The 19,452-nt window shown below is 38.8% G+C and overlaps 1 protein-coding gene across 2 annotated transcripts in view; it reads right to left on the reverse strand.

The window, feature by feature from the left end:
• The window catches only part of dnajc1 (DnaJ (Hsp40) homolog, subfamily C, member 1), a 217,788-nt gene that overhangs the window by 141,616 nt on the left and 56,720 nt on the right, over positions 1–19,452 (reverse strand). For both annotated transcript variants that reach the window (XM_068007113.1, XM_068007114.1), the window contains exons 2-3: positions 10,791–10,892; positions 10,651–10,697 (exon numbers count right to left, since the gene is read on the reverse strand). In XM_068007113.1, the coding sequence (XP_067863214.1) occupies positions 10,651–10,697; positions 10,791–10,892 (149 nt within the window). The remainder of the gene's footprint in view (positions 1–10,650; positions 10,698–10,790; positions 10,893–19,452) is intronic.

Consider the following 19,452-nt stretch of genomic DNA (forward strand, 5'->3'; position numbering starts at 1 on the left):
ATTTTTACACATCCAGGAAGCTCCTATTCTTGTTCTATTTTTCCAGGTGGCTCCTTTTTATTTTTATCCTTCCAAGCTGCTCAAAGTTTATTTTGATTTCCCCCCCCCCACCCCAACAAGGCAACTACCACTCCTATTCTTCCTCCTCCTCACCCCCATCCAGACTACTCCATCTAATCTTTTTCCCCCCCAACTAGGCTGCTCCTGTTCTTGTTTTAATTCTCTCCAGGCTGTTCCTGCTCAGGTTTTCTCTCCCATACTATGTAATACTTGACTGCTGCTATGCCCTGCTTTCTCTCTAGATCCCCATCCTCCCACAGCACGGATTCGGTCGTCTGCTCTGCCCTTCTCTCATATATTCTTTCTTCAGTGATCAGCAAAAATCATCCTTTCATACATAAAGAAACAAGTAGTAAAATAAATTAACCATCAGACTGGATTATGCTTGAAACGGAGAATCATCAGGTAACATAACATTTGGTTAATTTCATTGTACGCATGCTCGGAATTACGCATAGTGCATGGGAACTCCACTGATAATCCACTGTAAGTAAAATAATTTTTCCTTAACTGTTTGTTACATAATTTTGCCCACGCTTAAAACATGATTCACCATACATTTTATAGCAAAGACATTACAAGATGGTGACACAGAAGGCAACAGAAAGTCACACAAGGGGTGGGAACTGGGCCCGCTTGGTAGGGTTGGATAAAGAAGGCAGGCAGTATTTTAAAATAGTGTGTTGGGAATATCACTGAACAGCTGTCAACCTCATCCAATGTATAGAAACCCTAGGTGCTTGACAGTGAGATGATATGATGATAGTTACCCCAAAAAGAGGCAGCTGTTTTCCTTTTTATTGTTTTATTTAGTATGATGCAGTATTTTTTTGAACTGATGGGTTCGATCAAGAAATTTTTGATCCTGGTCACCAACTTAAATAAAATTTCCCAGGAAATTACCAGATTCCTCACAAGAGCCTGACAAGAACAAAACTGATTTGTGTTAAGAATTCATTGTTTGTGGCTGATTCCTCTGGCTTATCAGAATTAGTTTGCCTTTTTAAAGAAATTATTTGTTGAGCGCTAAAATGTTGGCATATTGCCTCATGGAAAAGGGCTAGTAGTGAGGTGCTTCATTCTACTGCAAAAATTGGGTTGTTTAAGATACTCATACCTTCAGATTTTGTAGGAACAGTCAACTGGATAGTTTGGTCACATTTATTGCGACGGTTGTCATGTTGCCCGAGCAAGCGAAGGTTAAAACATTATTTTGCTTCACAGCATAGGGATTTTGCTTCAGCTCCAATTTAATTTCTGTCTATATTCAACTTAATAAGTTTAATATTCATAAATATTAAATCTACTTCAATAGGAAAACAAGTCATTGGAGGAGGACATTTTAATTCAAATACTTCATTTTATAGTGGAAAATACAAATGTATTAGTAAAATTTGTTTGACTTTTTAAAATCATTTTCTTACCTGCTTGAGGCCTGGTAGGCTCCCCATATGATCAACAGGGAGTACAGTGACTTTGCAGAAACCAGCAACCGTGGATTCAGGCCACCACACAGCCAATTCAAAAATTACAAAACTTAATCAAGACGGAGGGCAGAAGGAAAAAGCATACAGCTGCAATTGGGGAATGGACGAGGAGTGAAGTAAGCAGACACATTATTAATTATAAGCCGTATCAGTGTTCCCATGATTCAACTAATTTATCCAGTGATCAAAGGAAGATGGTAGTGGTTGTAGGAGGTCAATCTTCTCAGCCCCAGGACATTGCTGCAGGAGTTCCTCAGGGCAGTGTCCTAGGCCCAACCATCTTCAGCTGCTTCATCAATGACCTTCCCTCCATCATAAGGTCAGAAATGGGGATGTTCGCTGATGATTGCACAGTGTTCAGTTCCATTCGCAACCCCTCGGGTAATGAAGCAGTCCGTGCCCGCATACAGCAAGACCTGGACAACAACCAGGCTTGGGCTGATAAGTGGCAAGTAACAATCGCGCCAGACAAGTGTCAGGCAATGACCATCTCCAACAAGAGAGTCTAACCACCTCCCCTTGACATTCAACGGCATTACCATCGCCAAATCGCCCATCATCAACATCCTGAGGGTCACCATTGATCAGAAACTTAACTGGACCAGCCACATAAATACTGTGGCAACAAGAGCAGGTCAGAGGCTGGGTATTCCACGGCGAGTGACTCACCTCCTGACTCCCCAAAGCCTTTCCACCATCTACAAGGCATAAGTCAGGAGTATGATGGAATACTCTCCACTTGCCTGGATGAGTGCAGCTCCAACAACACTCAAGAAGCTCAACACCATCCAGGACAAAGCAGCCCGCTTGATTTGCACCCCATCCTAAACATTCACTCCCTTCACCACCGGCACACTGTGGCTGCAGCAACTCGCCAAGGCTTCTTCGACAGCACCTCCCAAACCCGCGACCACTACCACCTAGAAGGATAAGAGCAGCAGGCACACGGGAACAACACCACCTGCACGTTCCCCTCCAAGTCACACACCACCCCGACTTGGAAATATACGCCGTTCCTTCATCGTCGCTGGGTCAAAATCATGGAACTCCTATCCTAACAGCATTGTGGGACAACCTTCACCACACGGACAGCAGCGGTTCAAGGCAGCTCACCTCCACCTTCTCAAGGGCAATTAGGGATGGGCGATAAATGCTGGCCTCGCCAGTGACACCCACATCCCATGAACGAATTTTTAAAAAGTGAACCAGGAAGGTCCCAGATTTGATCAGGTTACTTGATTTTAGTTGGGACAAATGCCCTTTCGCTAGAGAGGGTATGGGAAACAAAATGTCAATCAACAAGGGTTTTTGCACCTGATCACTATCCAGCAACCACTGTTGGAAGTGCACACATCAGATGAAGTCATGCTCAGGCTTTGATGTGATGTCCTCTGCTATCCAATAGCTTATTGACACCATCAAAGCTCAACCATCAAAATACCAGACAGCAACCAATAACTGTAAAAACATCCCCAGGGGACAGGAAAGGAGGGGGAGTTGGAAAATTGTAAAGAAAATTGAAAGTGGCTCTAGATTAAGTCATTCCTTGGAATTGTGGTGTTCAACCCCTGGCATAGAACTTAAAATGAAAGCATGATCCAAAAAAAAACTTTATCTTTGTTGTATAGTACTGGCAGATCTCCAGTGGTGTTACTTATGATGAGGTCGGTGGTTTTATAAGTCAGGGTAATTTGCCAAATAGTATTGTAAGAGACACTATTTACTAGCAATGAGGGTTGTGGAGTGGGGAAGAGGCAGTCCTGGGATCTGGTAACACTGGGAAGAAGGCCTTGGGTATGGCAGTACTGGGATGAGGCATCAGCATCTAGCATTATTTTGAGGGGGTCACTTAGGGTCTAGAAGCACTGGCTCGACAAAGTGTCACAGCAAAATGTTTACAGGTAGATTCTCACTAATTGTTTATATAGGCAGTTTCCATTCTATATGTTGACATAAAAAGAATTACTGAAAATAGTGGCACAGGAAGCGTGCGCTATATACAAGATTTAATATTTAGACTTACAGCAGGAAACTAAAGACAAACTGTACAGAAATAACTCTCTGCAAAAAGATACTACCTGTTTTTTTTCCCCCAGAACATATTCTGTAACATCAGGGTTACAATAGCAAAATATTAATTAGGTACCTCAGTTCCTTAGTGGGCAAATGCATCGCATAATAGGGTACAAAGCCAGGAAGGTGCCAGTTTGTAACTCAGTTCTCAGTTAGGACAACAGGTGGGCTCAGTGCTCTTGGACAACCAAAAGGTGGGGAGTTACTATCCAGTGACACCTGCTAGAAAATGCTCATGTAGACATCTGGCTTGGCTGTAATGCCCTCCACAGTGAAATAGCTTGCCAATACAGGCACCATGAGCTGAATGGCCTCCTCCTGTGTTATACCTAATATGATACTATGAAAACACTACGAATAGCCATTTAGGGAAGATATCAGAGGGACACCAATATCGATGGAAACATTTACCTTAACAAGAATCAGCACCTCAGGAAAGGAGCGAAAAAACTTCAATTTTTATCCCGAATTCCAAAATGTAACGTAGGGAGTTTCAGGATTTTGACCCAGCGACGATAAAGGAATGGCAATGAATTTCCAAGTCAGGATGGTGTGTGACTTGGAGGGAAACGTGCAGGTGGTGTTGTTCCCAAGTGCCTGCTGCTGTTGTCGTTCTAGGTGGTAGAGGTCGTGGGTTTGGGAGGTGCTGTCGAAGAAGCATTGGTGAGTTGCTGCAGTGCATCCTGTAGATGGTATACACTGCAGCCATGGTGCGCTGGTGGTGAAGGGAGTGAATGTTTAGGGTGGTGGATGGGGTGCCAATCAAGCGGGCTGCTTTGTCCTGGATGGTGTCGAGCTTCTTGAGTGTTGTTGGAGCTGCATTCATCCAGGCAAGTGGAGAGTATTCCATCACACTCCTGACTTGTGCCTTGTAGATGGTGGAAAGGCTTTGGGGAGTCACTCGCTGCACGATACCCAGCCTCTGACCTGCTCTTGTAGCCACAGTATTTATATGGCTGGTCCAGTTAAGTTTCTGGTCAATGGTGACCCCCAGGATGTTGATGGTGGGGGATTCGGCGATGGTAATGCCATTGAATGTCAAGGGGAGGTGGTTAGACTCTCTCTTGTTGGAGATGGTCATTGCCTGGCACTTGTGTGGCGCCAATGTTACTTGTCACTTATCAGCCCAAGCCTGGATGTTGTCCAGGTCTTGCTGCACGCGGGCATGGACTGCTTCATTATCTGAGGGGTTGCGAATGGAACTGAACACTATGCAATCATCAGCAAACATCCCCATTTCTGACCTTATGATGGTCTTTGATGAAGCAGCTGAAGATGATTAGGCCTAGTCACTGCCCTGAGGAACTCCTGCAGCAATGTCCTGGGGCTGAGATAATTGGCCGCCAACAACCATTACCATCTTCTTTTGTGCTAGTATGACTCCAGCCAATGGAGAGTTTTCTCCGATTCCCATTGACTTCAATTTTACTAGGGCTCCTTGGTGCCACACCCGGTCAAATGCTGCCTTGATGTCAAGGGCAGTCAGTCTCACTTCACTTCTGGAATTCAGCTCTTTTATCCATGTTTGGACCAAGGCTGTAATGAGGTCTGGAGCCAGGTGGTCCTGGTGGAACCCAAACTGAGCATCGGCGAGCAGGTTATTGGTGAGTAAGTGCTGCTTGATAGCACAGTTGATGACACCTTCCATCACTTTGCTTACGATTGAGTGTAGACTGATGGGGCGGTAATTGGCCGGATTGGATTTGTCCTGCTTTTTGTGGACAGGACATAACTGGGCAATTTTTCACATTTTCCAGTAGATGCCAGTGTTGTAGCTGTACTGGAACAACTTGGCTAGAGGCGCGGCTAGTTCTGGAGCACAAGTCTTCAGCATGACAGCCGGGATGTTGTCGGGGCCCATGGCCTTTGTTCTATCCAGTGCACTCAGCCATTTCTTGATATCACGTGGAGTGAATCGAATTGGCTGAAGACTGGCTTGTGTGATGGTGGGGATATCGGGAGGAGGCAGAGATGCATCATCCACTCGGCACTTCTGGCTGAAGATGGTTGCAAATGCTTCAGCCTTGTCTTTTGCACTTACGTGCTGGACACTGCCATCTTGGAGGATGATGTGGTGATGGACTGGGGTGGACAAATGTAAGGAGTTGCACAACACCAGGTTATAGTCCAATAGCTTTATTTGAAATCACAAGCTTTCGGAGCTTTGCTCCTTCGCCGGGTGATTGAAGGGTTTAAATGGTGAGTGAAATCACAACCTCCGAAAGCTTGTGATTTCAAATAAAGCTGTTGGGCTATAACCTAGTGTTGTGCAACTCCTTACATCATGGAGGATGGGGATGTTTACAGAGCCTCCTCCTCCCATTCGTTGTTTAATTGTCCACCACCATTCACAACTGGATGTGGCAGGACTGTAGAGGTTTGATCTGATGGTTGTGAAATCACTTAGCTCTGTCTATAGCATGTTGCTTCCGCTGTTCAGCATGCATGTAGTCCTGAGTTTTAGCTTCACCAGGTTGGCACCTCATTTTTAGGTATGCCTGGTGCTGCTCCTGGCATGCTCTTCTACACTCCTCATTGAACCAGGGTTGATCCCCTGGCTTGTTGGTAATGGTAGAGTGAGGAATCTGCCGGGCCATGGCCCACAGCACCTCATGGATGCCCAGTTTTGAGCTGCTCGATCTGTTCTGAATCTATCTCATTTAGCACGGTGGATGGTGTCCTCAGTGTGAAGACAGGACTGTCTCCACAAGGACTGTGTGGTCGTCACTCCTACCAATACTGTCATGGACAGATGCATCTGCGACAGGTAGACTGGCAAGGATGAGGTCAAGTAGGTTTCTCCCCCTCGTGTTGGTTCGCTCACCACCTGCCGCAGATCCAGTCTGGCAGCTATGTCCTTCAGGACTCGGCCAGCTCGGTCAGTAGTGGTGCTACCAAGCCAGTCTTGTAGATGGACAATGAAGTACCCCACCCAGAGTACATTCTGTACCCTTGCTACCCTCCGTGCTTCCTCCAAGTGGTGCTCAACATGAAGGAGGACTAATTCATCAGCTGAGGGAGGGCGCTAGGTGGTAATCAGCAGGAGGTTTCCTTGCCCATGTTTCACCTGATGCCATAAGATTTCACGGGGTCCAGAGTTAATGTTGAGGACTCCCAGGGCCACTCCCTCCTGATTGTATACCACTGTACCGCCACCTCTGGTGGATCTGTCCTGCCGGTGGGACAGGACATACACAGGGATGGTGAAGGAAGAGTCTGGGACATTGGCCGAAAGGTATGATTCTGTGAGCATGGCTAGGTCAGGCTGTTGCTTGACTAGTCTGTGGGACAGCTCTCCCAATTTTGGCACAAGTCACTTTATAACTATATACAATTCTGCAATAATTGGAAAAAACTGTTACACATTAAAGGTATAATTTACTACACAGGAATCTCAGTAGTGTGGAGGGAAGAAAAATATTCTGTAGAAACTCATCACTAGAATTGGGTTAAAAGGAATGAGTACAATGGTTGCAGATAGAAAATGGTTTGGGATTTTGAGTTTCCACAGACTTAATCCAAATAGCTTTCATGTTTTAATTTGTGTTGATCCAATAAAAAGGAACCACACTTCTTTGTCAATCCTATTAATTTAGCTATATTTTATTAAGTGGAGAGGACTGTATTACATAGAAAGTATTGTAAAAATGTCAGCACAATTAAACGAGGAAGTTTAGTGCAGATTTAGGGGGTCAAGGGTTTGGAGCTATTTTTACTTGGAAGTACATTCCAGTGTACAGTAGATTTGTACAAAAATTCTGGCTAAAGTGGAAAGCATTAAACATTTCATTAAAATGCATATTAAAGCACATACTTCACAAAATGACTTGTCAAATTCATTTCATAACCCATTGCTATCGCTGTCAAATTTGTATTGAATACTGCCTCCTGGTGATGGGATACAATTCCTGCCACAAGTAAAAGCTCATCTGGCATATTTTATACTGATCAGTTTGATTTTTTTTTCCCTTTTCTCTTGTTCTTAATACAAAAAGGCAGCACTGCCATTTTAAACCTGTTAATTCTAAATATCAGAATTGTACAATATTTAAAGTTACTAACAATACTCTACCTTTACATTAGAATAACCACAAGCATAAATTCTAGCGAAGAAACAATGACTATGTATAACGTACTTTTTTTAGAAAAAGAATTTGTAGCAACTCCTAAACTTAAGTTAAATACTTAAAAAAAAATTACTGAGAGTAAAATGGACGTTGAAAAAATTTGAGAATTCAGGTTCATTCACAACAGAAAAATTTACATTTATTTATGAAACAAAATTCCCAGATGTCTTTCTACATGAGAAGCTCTATATAAATGCAAGCCATTGTTGTTGCAATACTTAAAATGATGATGGAAATAGATTCTGTCCAGTTGGATAGGTTATTTGAGCTAGAGAGGGTTGGGAGAACTAGGGAACATAAGCATGAAATACATTAGCAAAGAGGTTAGATGCCAAGAACTATTTCTTTTCAGAGAGTCATTGGCCTCTGTGACAGATTACCTAAGCATGCAGTAAGTATGGATTCCCTACAGACCCTCAAAAGGGAGCTGGACAAGATCCTGAGAGAGGACATTTCATGCTATAAAAAGGGTAGCTGGGATTAGCAAGACTCATGAGTTACAATGGTCTCCTAGAACTTGCTTACTTGCCTTTGGGGATTGGAGTTTTTTTTTAAATTGCCCTCAGAATTTTTTCCCCCTCTCCCAGGAGGCTGCATGATTTTCTGTTTTTGGGGGGGGGGGGGGGGGGGAAGTCAATGATATACAAGGCTACACCATTCTTAATGGGGTGGCCTCAATGGACCAGATGGTCTGTTCCCATCCTTCTTTTCCATATGTATGCTCATAAATTTATACGCAATTATCCTTGGAAGCTTATAGGTAAAAAAGCAAACATTTTAAAATTGAAACAGGTCTCATTACAATTATTTAATGACAAGAAAATTGGGTGCTACAGTGCTGGAAGATATAAGTTCACTCAGATTATTTCCCACATGCAGATATCCTGATCTCAACTATGTCTTTCTGGGGAGGCAGTAAAGAGAAGCCAATTGTTTCCCAACAGGGAAAGGGGGCAGAGGGATGTTTCAAAAACAAAATTACATGACATATCTATTTCATATGTTATAAGTCTTGCATATAGCATGCACTCCCTGTAAGTGTCACACTTCATTCATAACTCATTATAAAACAGCATATCCTCCAACACACATACTGTATATACATATAGACATACACACGCTCTAAAATGTCCATTCACTAGTCCTCTCACTGCACAAAGAAACCATGTACTTTTGGAAACCTTACACAAATATGTACTCAGAAAATTCCAACAATTTACACATGAAAAAGGTTATGTAGTTATTTGTAACACAACTGTGCTTTTCATTCTAAATGGCTGAGTAAATCAGCTGCCATGTAATTTTCCTTCTTTTAATTCAAATCATAAAATACCAGTTACTCTTTGTTGCAGGAGACCTTTTCTCAGCAGTCCATTGGTCCACGCTGGAAATACACAGCAGATTAAACACCATTTGAAAAGAGAAAAGGGTAGTTTTCAGGTCAACCTCCTTCATCACAGCATTGATGAAGCCTTGAAACATTAACTTTGTCTTTTCAGATGCTGACGGACATGTTGTGCATTTCCAGCATTTTCTATTTTTATTTCAGATTCCCAGCATTTGCACAACTGAAAAAACTGCAGATAATTAGTACGGTGATCTTTAATTTTGGAATTTAACTACGCAGTTAAACAAAAATCCAATTGAGAAAACTGTATACAAAGCTAGGCAAATATTATTTTAAAATAAATATTAATGGAAACTATTAGGCTACTGGATTTCATTTTTAAAGGTAAAAGTTGTTTTATTTTTTCCCAAATTTAGAAAGTTATATTACGAACCACTGATTAAAATATAAATGACATATCCAGGATTATTGAATGATGAATAAAATGAAGCACTACATTCTTGCTGTTGTTAACCCATTTTTATACTACGCTGTTTATGGTTGGATTTCAGGAAACAAGCATTCGCATGCTGCCTCCCGGAATTTACATGGCTTTCTTATCCCGGCAGACTCGCAGACCCACAAAAAACAAGTCTGCACTGGGAAAGGGAGATAGATTTAGCAGTGTAAATATTTAAAGCCAGCTCATGGAATCTGACCTAAACAAGCATCAGTATAAAACCAGTTTAAGTCTACTACGACCCAATTATATCTAGAACCTCACAAGCAAGTTATAATAGTCCTGCCTACAAATGAATATGTTTAATTTATGTGCAGATTTTTTAAAAATTTAATATTTTAACAAGTATTGTTAACAGGGGTCACAAACTGCTGCTCACATTTCTCCAGAGGTGGCTGGCCAAAATCTTAAAAATCCTCTAAACTGAGATTAACTATTAAACTCTTGTGGTTGTCTAACCTCCAAATACTACTACTTTCATACAGGAACTGATGTAAATAAATACTTAACATTCTGAATCAATATAAAACAATACAACATTTTCCAAATTGCTATGGGAGAAAAAAAATGACAGTCTTAACCACTTTAATTCAATATAGCAGATCATAAATGCAGTACTTGCCACGAAATGCCAAAATAAGGCAGATTTATAGCTCTAGTGGCAGTGGAAGAGGAGAAAGAGTATAGCTCTCAGAAGCTTTTATATCACACACACACACACACACACACACACACACACACACACACACACACACAGGTTTAAATCATAAAAATATATCAACGCCTAGTTGCATACTAGTCGTATTAGTGCACGTACAGCAAGCTAAATAGTAAAGATTAGCTTCATTGTTCACCATAAATCACAGCATGAAGTTTTATTACTGACACACTAATTTCAAGAATGTATTTAGCCAATGAACAAAAACAATCACTACTATACCTGAACAAACTCTATAAAAACAAGTTACAATGCCTTTTATCATTCAAGTAATTCAAAGATTATGGATAGCCAACTCCAAAGTGAATATACATTTTAAAGGGCTTCATAAAACATACCTCCGTCTTTTTTCTTCATCTTTCAGAACTTCATAGATAGCCACTAACTGAAAACAAAAAAGGTCAAAATGCAAAATGTTTAAACAAGAATACAAAATATTAAAAAAGGTACAATAAGATAAATAAAAGGCTGCCCTTACTTGTCTAAATTGAATTTCTGCATTTTCATCTTTGTTCTTGTCCGGATGCAAGATCAAAGACATTTTCCGATAGGCTTTCCTGACGTCTGCAGACGAAGCATCCTGCAAAAATACAAAGTCGACTTTGTCAGAAATATATAAAGCTCTTAGCATAGTGTTATGATCGAGGAAGACAGCGGACCCAGTGCAGCTCCTCGGGCAATGTAATTTGAGCAACACGAGCAACAGCCACGTTATGCACTCAGCTGCACATGACTAAACAGTCATTGGTTCTGATTTCCTTTTCTTTTTCACTTCTCTGAACTACTGCTACACAAAAAAGTCAGTATACTTTCCCTAAAACCTTCTGGATAAGGACTTTGTTCAACAGTGAAGAAAAGGAACAGGGTGGGGAACACACCAGGTTAATAACATGATACTGCTCAGCAACAGAGGCACCTGCTTGCTTGGAGACTGAGATTCTGCTTATTCAACCTTTGTATTTTGCTACACTGGATTTTTTTTTTTAAAACCTGCATACAACCACTAATATTCCTAGCGGCACTCTATCCTCTTCAGTCAAAGAGAGACCTCAACCCTCATGAGTGAGACCGTTGCAAACACTTTAGCTTTTAACACACGCCAGTAATTAGAAGATTTGCATACAACATCTGCACAACACAGCTCAAGCCAGCAATTTTGAAATTCCAAAATAAATACAAGTTATTGCACAAAATGTTCAGTTATGAAACTTAAAATGGGAAAATACCACAAATTATAGAGCCTTAGCTAATTAGTCTTGCTGCATTATCTTAATTGTAAACACATATTGTACAGCATATTTGTCGAAGATTCTTGCATAGCATATATATTTCTCAATACAATTCAAAATTTAAATTTTACAGAACTTCAATAACCCTCAGAGAAAAGATGGAAATTATTTTCCCCTCAAAAAGGTTATAAACAAATTGTAAGATGCATTTTGAATAAATGAAATTGATTTTTTTTGGAAAAATGCTGAACAAATTGTCAAAAATGGGGGAACAGTAAAAATAGAAGCTTGCATAAATCTTCAACATTGAGATATTAAGAATGATGACGCAGCCTTTTCAATTTTTCTGCAGCGTTCTCTGACTTTCAAATCCATATTTAAATTTCACACTAATTTTAGGGAGAACATAGATGTAGTTTTTTTTTAAAAAATGAAACACTGGCTCATTCAAGATTTCTGAAATATAAATTTACTTCATTTGTTTTAGTACTGCAAATGGTTTCAGTTTAATCCAAAATTTGGGCTCCTGAAATAACAGACCGACATTAACACACAATAGTACGACAAGTGTCATCTGAACATTTAGTCCTCATGTTCATCACTTCTGCTTCCAGTAAGCTTTATTAACGAATTATGCTTAAAAAAAAGGAAAACAGCACAAGGACCTCCTTAAAAAAAAGTGTCTAGTGGCATTAAAAATCTTACAAGAATCATTTGGAGAATGGATGGTATCTGAAGCAACTAAGATATTTAGACTACAATTTAAAATCAATCTTGGAACCTAAATATTTGCTGTTAAGAACAAATTTAGAAGGATATCGCGGATTAGATGAAGAGGGGTGGGAGGAGACTTGTGTGGAGCATAAACGCCGGCATAGACACATTGGGCCGAATGGCCTGTTTCTGTACTGTAGACTACATGTAAATCTGGTTTATGTATGCTTAGAGTATTAAAGCCTCCTAAATAATTTCAAAATTTAAATTGAATAAAATTAACACAGAATTCTTTGAAAATAATAAAAAAATACCCACAGTCCCTTTGCACCCTTACAGTTCATATATAGCAAATTGTTGGAACTCTATTGATATTGCTTGTTATAGCATAGACATATTCCCGATCATTTTTATTTTAATAGCTCATGGGGATAATGTGACCTGTGCATGTCTTGTTTTAGAAAATTGTGCCAATTTTATTGTTAGTATTGCAAAAGTCAAAATGACTGCATAGTAATACAAGGAATTCATTCATATACCCTCAGTGTTTTGTACTCTGTAGCCTTAAGTGCACTAGTAAAAAGATCACAATTTTTGCATAGAATAAATATTACTCTATAGAACACGAGTATTTATCGATTAGACTGCTTGAATATAAACATGCAGCATGACTATTACCATTTGTAAATTTTCTAGTTGTATTAAAACTGTTCACGTATGTCAACACCAATTACGATGACTCTAAACACAAATGTTCTTTTTAAATGCCGAATAGCCCGCATGCAAATTTAAGGGAATTAATAAAATTAATATTCTAATACTACTACTCAAGTTACCACAATATAGTTAATTTCATTACTCAAATAAAGAATGAAAATTTAGCCATTTTATAAGTATTTTTGGGATTAAATACAAGTGTTATATAAAATGCATAAAGATTGGATTGTGTAAACATAGGAGATAAAAAGAAAAAAAAGCTGCAAATGCTGGAGTCTGAAATAAGAATAGAAAAACACCAATAGGTCTAACAGCATCTGAAAAAAGAAAAGTAGGTAACGTAGATAGATACCTTTTGTCAGAACCCTGAACAAAGGATCACTACTTAAAACTTTAAACTACCTTGCCCCTTTGCGGCTAACAGATCTGCTGTATACATTCAGTATTTTCTAGGTTTAACTGCGTAAGCAATTGTTTTGTAATACCAGGTTTAGAGCTGGAAAAAAAAATTAACATTGTGAACCAACTATACTGGCCCAGCTACAAAGTGCTAAGTCATTGGTCCATGCCTGCAACAGGGGAAGATGGCGAAGAGGGTCAGGCATTTCCCCATATGCTACATCACCCCTGTAATTGTGTAAATCATAACAGCCAGTTCAAGAACAGCACTGCAGAGACCAAGTAGCCTGCTCATCATCTCAGGAGAGGGAGAAGAAAGCAAAAGCAGCAAACATAATACTGTGAACTAGCTTACAAATTACCTCAGAAATTTCTAATTATGTCTGATTCTGATGCAGTGTAACAGTCACAGTTTTCATTTTTTAGAGAATTAAAATTTTTAGCATTTTAGTATCTCAAAATATTTTTGTTTATAAATTGTAATGTGAATAAAGCTGAAAAAAAAAACAAACTCACTTTCAGCAATATTGACCCTGCAATTTACAGCTCCGGACTGTGATGTGATTATTATATTTTCTGAAGTGCAACATGAAATATTAGTTTACTTTGATTTAAAAAAAAGCCCTGATTGAAACAATTCATTTCCATTGTGCATATTGACCTCAGCGTTTTTTTTTAAATGCCAAATGCCAAAACAAAAAAAAAATCACATTCTATTGGTCACATGTTAAACAATTTATATAAATTTGCAACATGTTGTTCACATTTGGGTTGGGCAGATTAATTTTGACAATTTTAAAATCAGACATTAACAATTAGGCATCATAGGATAATATTAGTAAGTGAACATCATGAGTTTTACTCCATTCATATGACTTCATAAATAATTTTTTTTAAATGATCTCCCCTCTTCTCCAATGGTTGCTTACACTGACACATGGATCCATAGCACAGGGCACCCTCTGGTATCCACCTTACACAAAGAATTGTTCAACCACAGAGAGCATCACAGCCAAGCCCTGGCCTCATAAATCGATATTAATCAACAGCAACGTCATTGGGTGTTTTTATTTTTCTTCCTCCTTAGCTCAGGGTTGCTGAAGCCAACTGTATTCTTCTGCTGCTGCTCTGACCAAGGTCAGCATAATTCAGCACAGGCCAGAGACCGAACCTGGGACTTTTAAACATAAATTTAAAATAGTTTCAGAAGTATTGGCCCAGAAATTACACCATGGAATACCAGCGAGCAAATATTTAATGTTTTTGTCTAAAATTTCTCTCTCCATTATTTTATCAGAAACATTGGCAGGTTAATGCCTTCACTAAAATAATGGAGAAGGGAATTTAAGATGGACAGTTAAGTGCTCATCTGCTTGTATCCCAAGGCATAATTTAAGGTCCATTGTTTCTCATCACCTTCTCGGAATCCAAAATTAAATACAAAATGACATCAATTCCTATTTTTTTTAAATCAAATGATGATTACAACAAATTTAGTACTTTTAGTCCATTTTTTTTTTAAAAAGCAAGTCTTGATGTCACCATGGGAACTACCTTGGAATAGTGCTGGCATAGTGCAAGGAAACTAAATTAACATACATGGTTGAACTGATAGAATCGCTGTAGTACACTGGGTAAATAACCACCTTTACGGATGTTAATTTAGCTCGTTTGCTATCTCAGGCTTGGTAACTCCTTGTGGCCAGATCTCTCAATGAAGTCATCAGCGCTCACCGTCTAAACAAAAATGTTCACCCCCTTCCACCAACCAAACAAAATACAGCAGAAATGACCAATGGATGTTACCAAAAAAATCAATTTACTTAAAATATCTCAATATAAAAAAATAGGGTACCATTTGTAAGACTCCCCTTTTAAAAAGCAATATTATACACTTTAAATCAAATGCATGTAGACTATGAAGTTCTCCTACAGTGCCTTATCTAGTCTCAAAAAATGTTTTTCATCTTTCAGCTCTTGGCTTGCAGTTACAAACCATCATTGATTACGAAGGTCAAAACCAATTTTAATTAGGGCAGTGTTTTGTTTGCACAGACACAGCCTTGTTTTTTTTTAAATCTTAACTGGTGGCAGCATGGTAAAAATGTGTGAAATGCATGTTCCCTGACAAGCTAGATTTACTTGGTTGAAGTATAATCTATGCCTGGCCTTGGAAAGAATTCTGAAACAAGGTTAGCACAGCAAAGACCAAAATTATCAGGAGTGCTACCAGTACAGTTTTTATATCTCCTACGCATTTATCCTTAAAATTACAGTACTGTGCTGATTCCTAACCATGTTAATTCATTAAATAGAAAGCTGCAAATAATTCACCATTACTGCAAATAATTACAGTACAAAGAACCTTTATTTGCAACATATAGTATCAGGATTCAAACCCATGATAATTGTGTACTTTCTTCTCTGCATCATAAGTATCATAAGCCATTATAATTGTAATAATGATGAGAAAAAAAGAGAAGACGACCCACTATACAGCTCTTTTCATTTAAACAGAAATTGCATTTAGTGATTTCACTAACCTCTCCAACAGCAGTGGCATTTTGAACAGGGAAGCATTAAAGTTATTAGGGTTTGCATGAAGGAGAGAATAGAATACAACTTATACCCTACAAGTGGGCTGACTTGACGAATGACAAAGCAGCAAATGAGTTATCAGTGCCATTCGGGATAAAAGTCATATCCCACAGCTCAGCACATACCCGTCATTTCAATAACGAATTAGGTGAACAATTAAAGCCAATAAGTTACATCTCCCTGATGTGAACTATTTTAAGTGCAAACTATATTGATGGACTGGTTTTGTGGATGCCATGTAGATCCTTCCCCCACCCCATCAGTTTTTAATTAAGAACTCGCTTTCACTAAATTAAAAATGTTCTTAGAGACATCACATGCAATATAGTAATTGCTTGCCAATTTCCACAGTCATTGTTTAGGGTGGTAGCACGAGACTAATTTTTGAACATGACTCCCTTACCACTTAATTTTCAGAACTAAAGATGGAGTAGTAGGCAATCCAGAGCATTGATGCTGGGCAGAACAAAAAGAAATGCAAGTGTTTTTATTGTAGGAGATTTTCTTGGTTAATTAATAGTTACTTTTAACCTCTCTGTCTAGCAAGGACATATATATGGGTAGAAGTCAGTGCAGTGTTGAGCTGCTGTATAACCAACATAAAAGGAGGTTTAGAAGGATTTGTGCTCAGAAGGGTTACAAAGTTAGAAAGTTCAATTGAGCCACTGTGCATATGCTTCAGACAGATATTCTGTTTGTTAGACTGAGTGAGGAATTGCGAGAAATGGGATTGTACTGCAGAGCGTCAGACTAGCTGAAGCAGCAAACTGACAAATCCTTTTTTAAAAAGCTGTGGAAGCATTGCATCTGCTCAATTATTTTTTTTTGGGGGGTGGGGGGGGATTTTCTTCCCTTTCCACTGGGACAACTAAAACCAGCTAAACCCCAAGAAAATACATTACTTCCACAATTAATTGCTGGGGGTTTACAACCAACTACCAAATTTAGGATCCACTGTTTTCCAGATGGCTTGCTGACCATTATCTATTGAAGAACATTTTTTCAACTGTTGTATAGTAACATTAGTAACAACGAGACATGCTTTCTTCCACCAGAGTAGCATGTGCTTAATTTTAATGCCTTTGTTGCTGTATACCACTGCCTGATCCTAATTGAACCATGTGGAATTAGGTATGGGGGGGGGGGGAAGAGGATTAAATAAATAGAGCTACAACTACTACTGTAAAAACTCATATCTTTAAAATAGCAATCAAGGCAACCTAGAGTTACATTATATTTAAAAACATTCCATCATCTTTGCTTTTTCTTAAATGCAAAATTTTCTAAATTAGCAGACAAAAACACTAAACTGGTGATAAATTGGATAGCACATAATTTAAGGAAACAATTTACACAACATTGCAGTACTTTCAAATCTAGATCACTATATGTAGCATCACAGAGTAATATTTAATCCAGCATCAGAGAGTAACATTTAATCTACAATTTTTAAAAACTGTATGGTTAAAAACGACAGAACATAAAGATAAATTTTGAAAAAGTATCTGAGAGCAGTCAGGTCTCAGGTTGTCAACTTCCTAAACCTACAAACTGCTTTAGTTTGTCCCAAATAATGTACATTATTTTATTTTTTTTAAAGTGCCTAGTACATGGAAGAAACTGGACAAGCTGAAAGCAGGTGCAAAGGCAAGCATACAATAGAAAACACACAATATACAGGAGATCAGTGTGACTATGGGGACGGGTGGAAATGTGAGGACATTTCTTCTAGGGAAATGATTCGACAGACCTAAAAATTTATATAGGGAGTTTGATATCAGTTTCAAACCTTCAAAATAAATGCAGCTGTCAGAGATGCTACAGAAAACTAAAAGTAGGTGATTTGCAATCTCCAAAAAAAACATGGCTAGAAGCAGGCCGAGCTGCTGAAGCACTCCCACCTGTTTCCATGCAATTTTAAAATCACCGTTTACAACTATTTTGCTGTTTTCCCCAGCAAGACTATCACAAACAGTGACTTTAAAATTCCACACGTGGAAACTTACACATGCTCAACTCCAAAATCCATCCAGCAGCTGTAGAATCTGTCTGAGCAATTTCCATGCATAACAGAACCACTTCCTGAAACAGTTCTCTAATTCAAATGCCAAATTAAGAGGCAACGGTGATAACACTCAAAGGCAACTATGGAATGTAAAAAGATTATTGCAAAAACTGACCAATCAAATTTCAAAAGAAACTCCCCACCCACTTAACTTCCTGGTTTGCTTTGCTATTTGAATGGTAAACTGTTTTCTGACCTTCACAAGATGCACCTGCTTTAGATAGTGTAATTTTTTGCGCTAGTTTTTGTTAACATTTCCAACAATGAATATGGTAAAGTAGAACATGAACATGTTTTAAGGTTTGTACTGTTATCTGAATTTTGCATAACAGGTTTATAAGGGAGGCCCTTTTCCATCTCTGGCTGTAGCATTTTCAGTAGCTTTTCATGGACTGTTCATAAACACAAAAAAAAAATCCTCTCAAAGCTAGGTGAATATTTATTTAATAAAGATGTGCAATTTCTTACTTACTTTCAACTTCTTGGTGAATTTAATATTCTATAACCAGCAAACAAAGTTACACGTGAAGCTTTTGTCTTTGGTTTGATCTTCGCAACACTTTCTGTATAAACTCCCAAGAGTTTGAAACATCTGGATGAAACCACAATGCTTCCGCATTTAAATTTTCATTCAAACTTTTTTCCCCAGAAGTGGGGGAGAGAGGAAGAGGAAAGCTAATTTTTAAAAATTAAGTTCTGTTCTGAAAATTGTGTAATGGACTTATCAGTCCCACTCAGCGATGCATGTTGACTTCAGTGGTATTAAATACCAATGCTAAATGTAAGGAATTCATCAATGGAACCTTTAAAACAATACTAGTATGGTACAGCTTCTTATTCATTTCTAACTAATTTCCAGTGTCCTTTGGTTAACACATACCACGACATGGCAAGCTCCACAGCACTGCCATCAAGTGGTTAGTCAGGATGTCACAACCAAAGCTTTTCTCCCCTTGGTATTATTGTAGCTTTTTTTCTGTGTCACAAATTGCATTGGAAATAAAAAAAATATTGCTTCTATTTTTATCCCTCCCCTATGTGAAGACACGGGGCATAAAAATGTCACAAGTTGAGGAATTAACGGCAATATAGAACAGAAATTTATTGTGCAAGTTCCAGCCCAATAGGTCTATATCAAATGCAACATGCTGTCACTCGGTTTCAGTTATATGCAACTAAAAGATATACTGCACGGTGTGACAGATTAAAACTGACCCCAAGAAACAAAAGTTACACTGCATCTGTAAATTCAGCTTGCAAAATAATGAAGCCTCTTAAATCAATCAAGTTGCTGTCAATTAAGTTTATCCAATTAATCACGACCCTATGGGGTAAATATTCCCAATTATACTATGCATGTGATCAATGGTTTATGCATCCCACAAAAAACTATAATTTTTTTTTGATGCACAGTGTTG

The sequence above is a fragment of the Heptranchias perlo genome, chromosome 2 (assembly GCF_035084215.1).
Source record: "Heptranchias perlo isolate sHepPer1 chromosome 2, sHepPer1.hap1, whole genome shotgun sequence".
Classification (NCBI taxonomy): Eukaryota; Metazoa; Chordata; class Chondrichthyes; order Hexanchiformes; family Hexanchidae; genus Heptranchias; species Heptranchias perlo.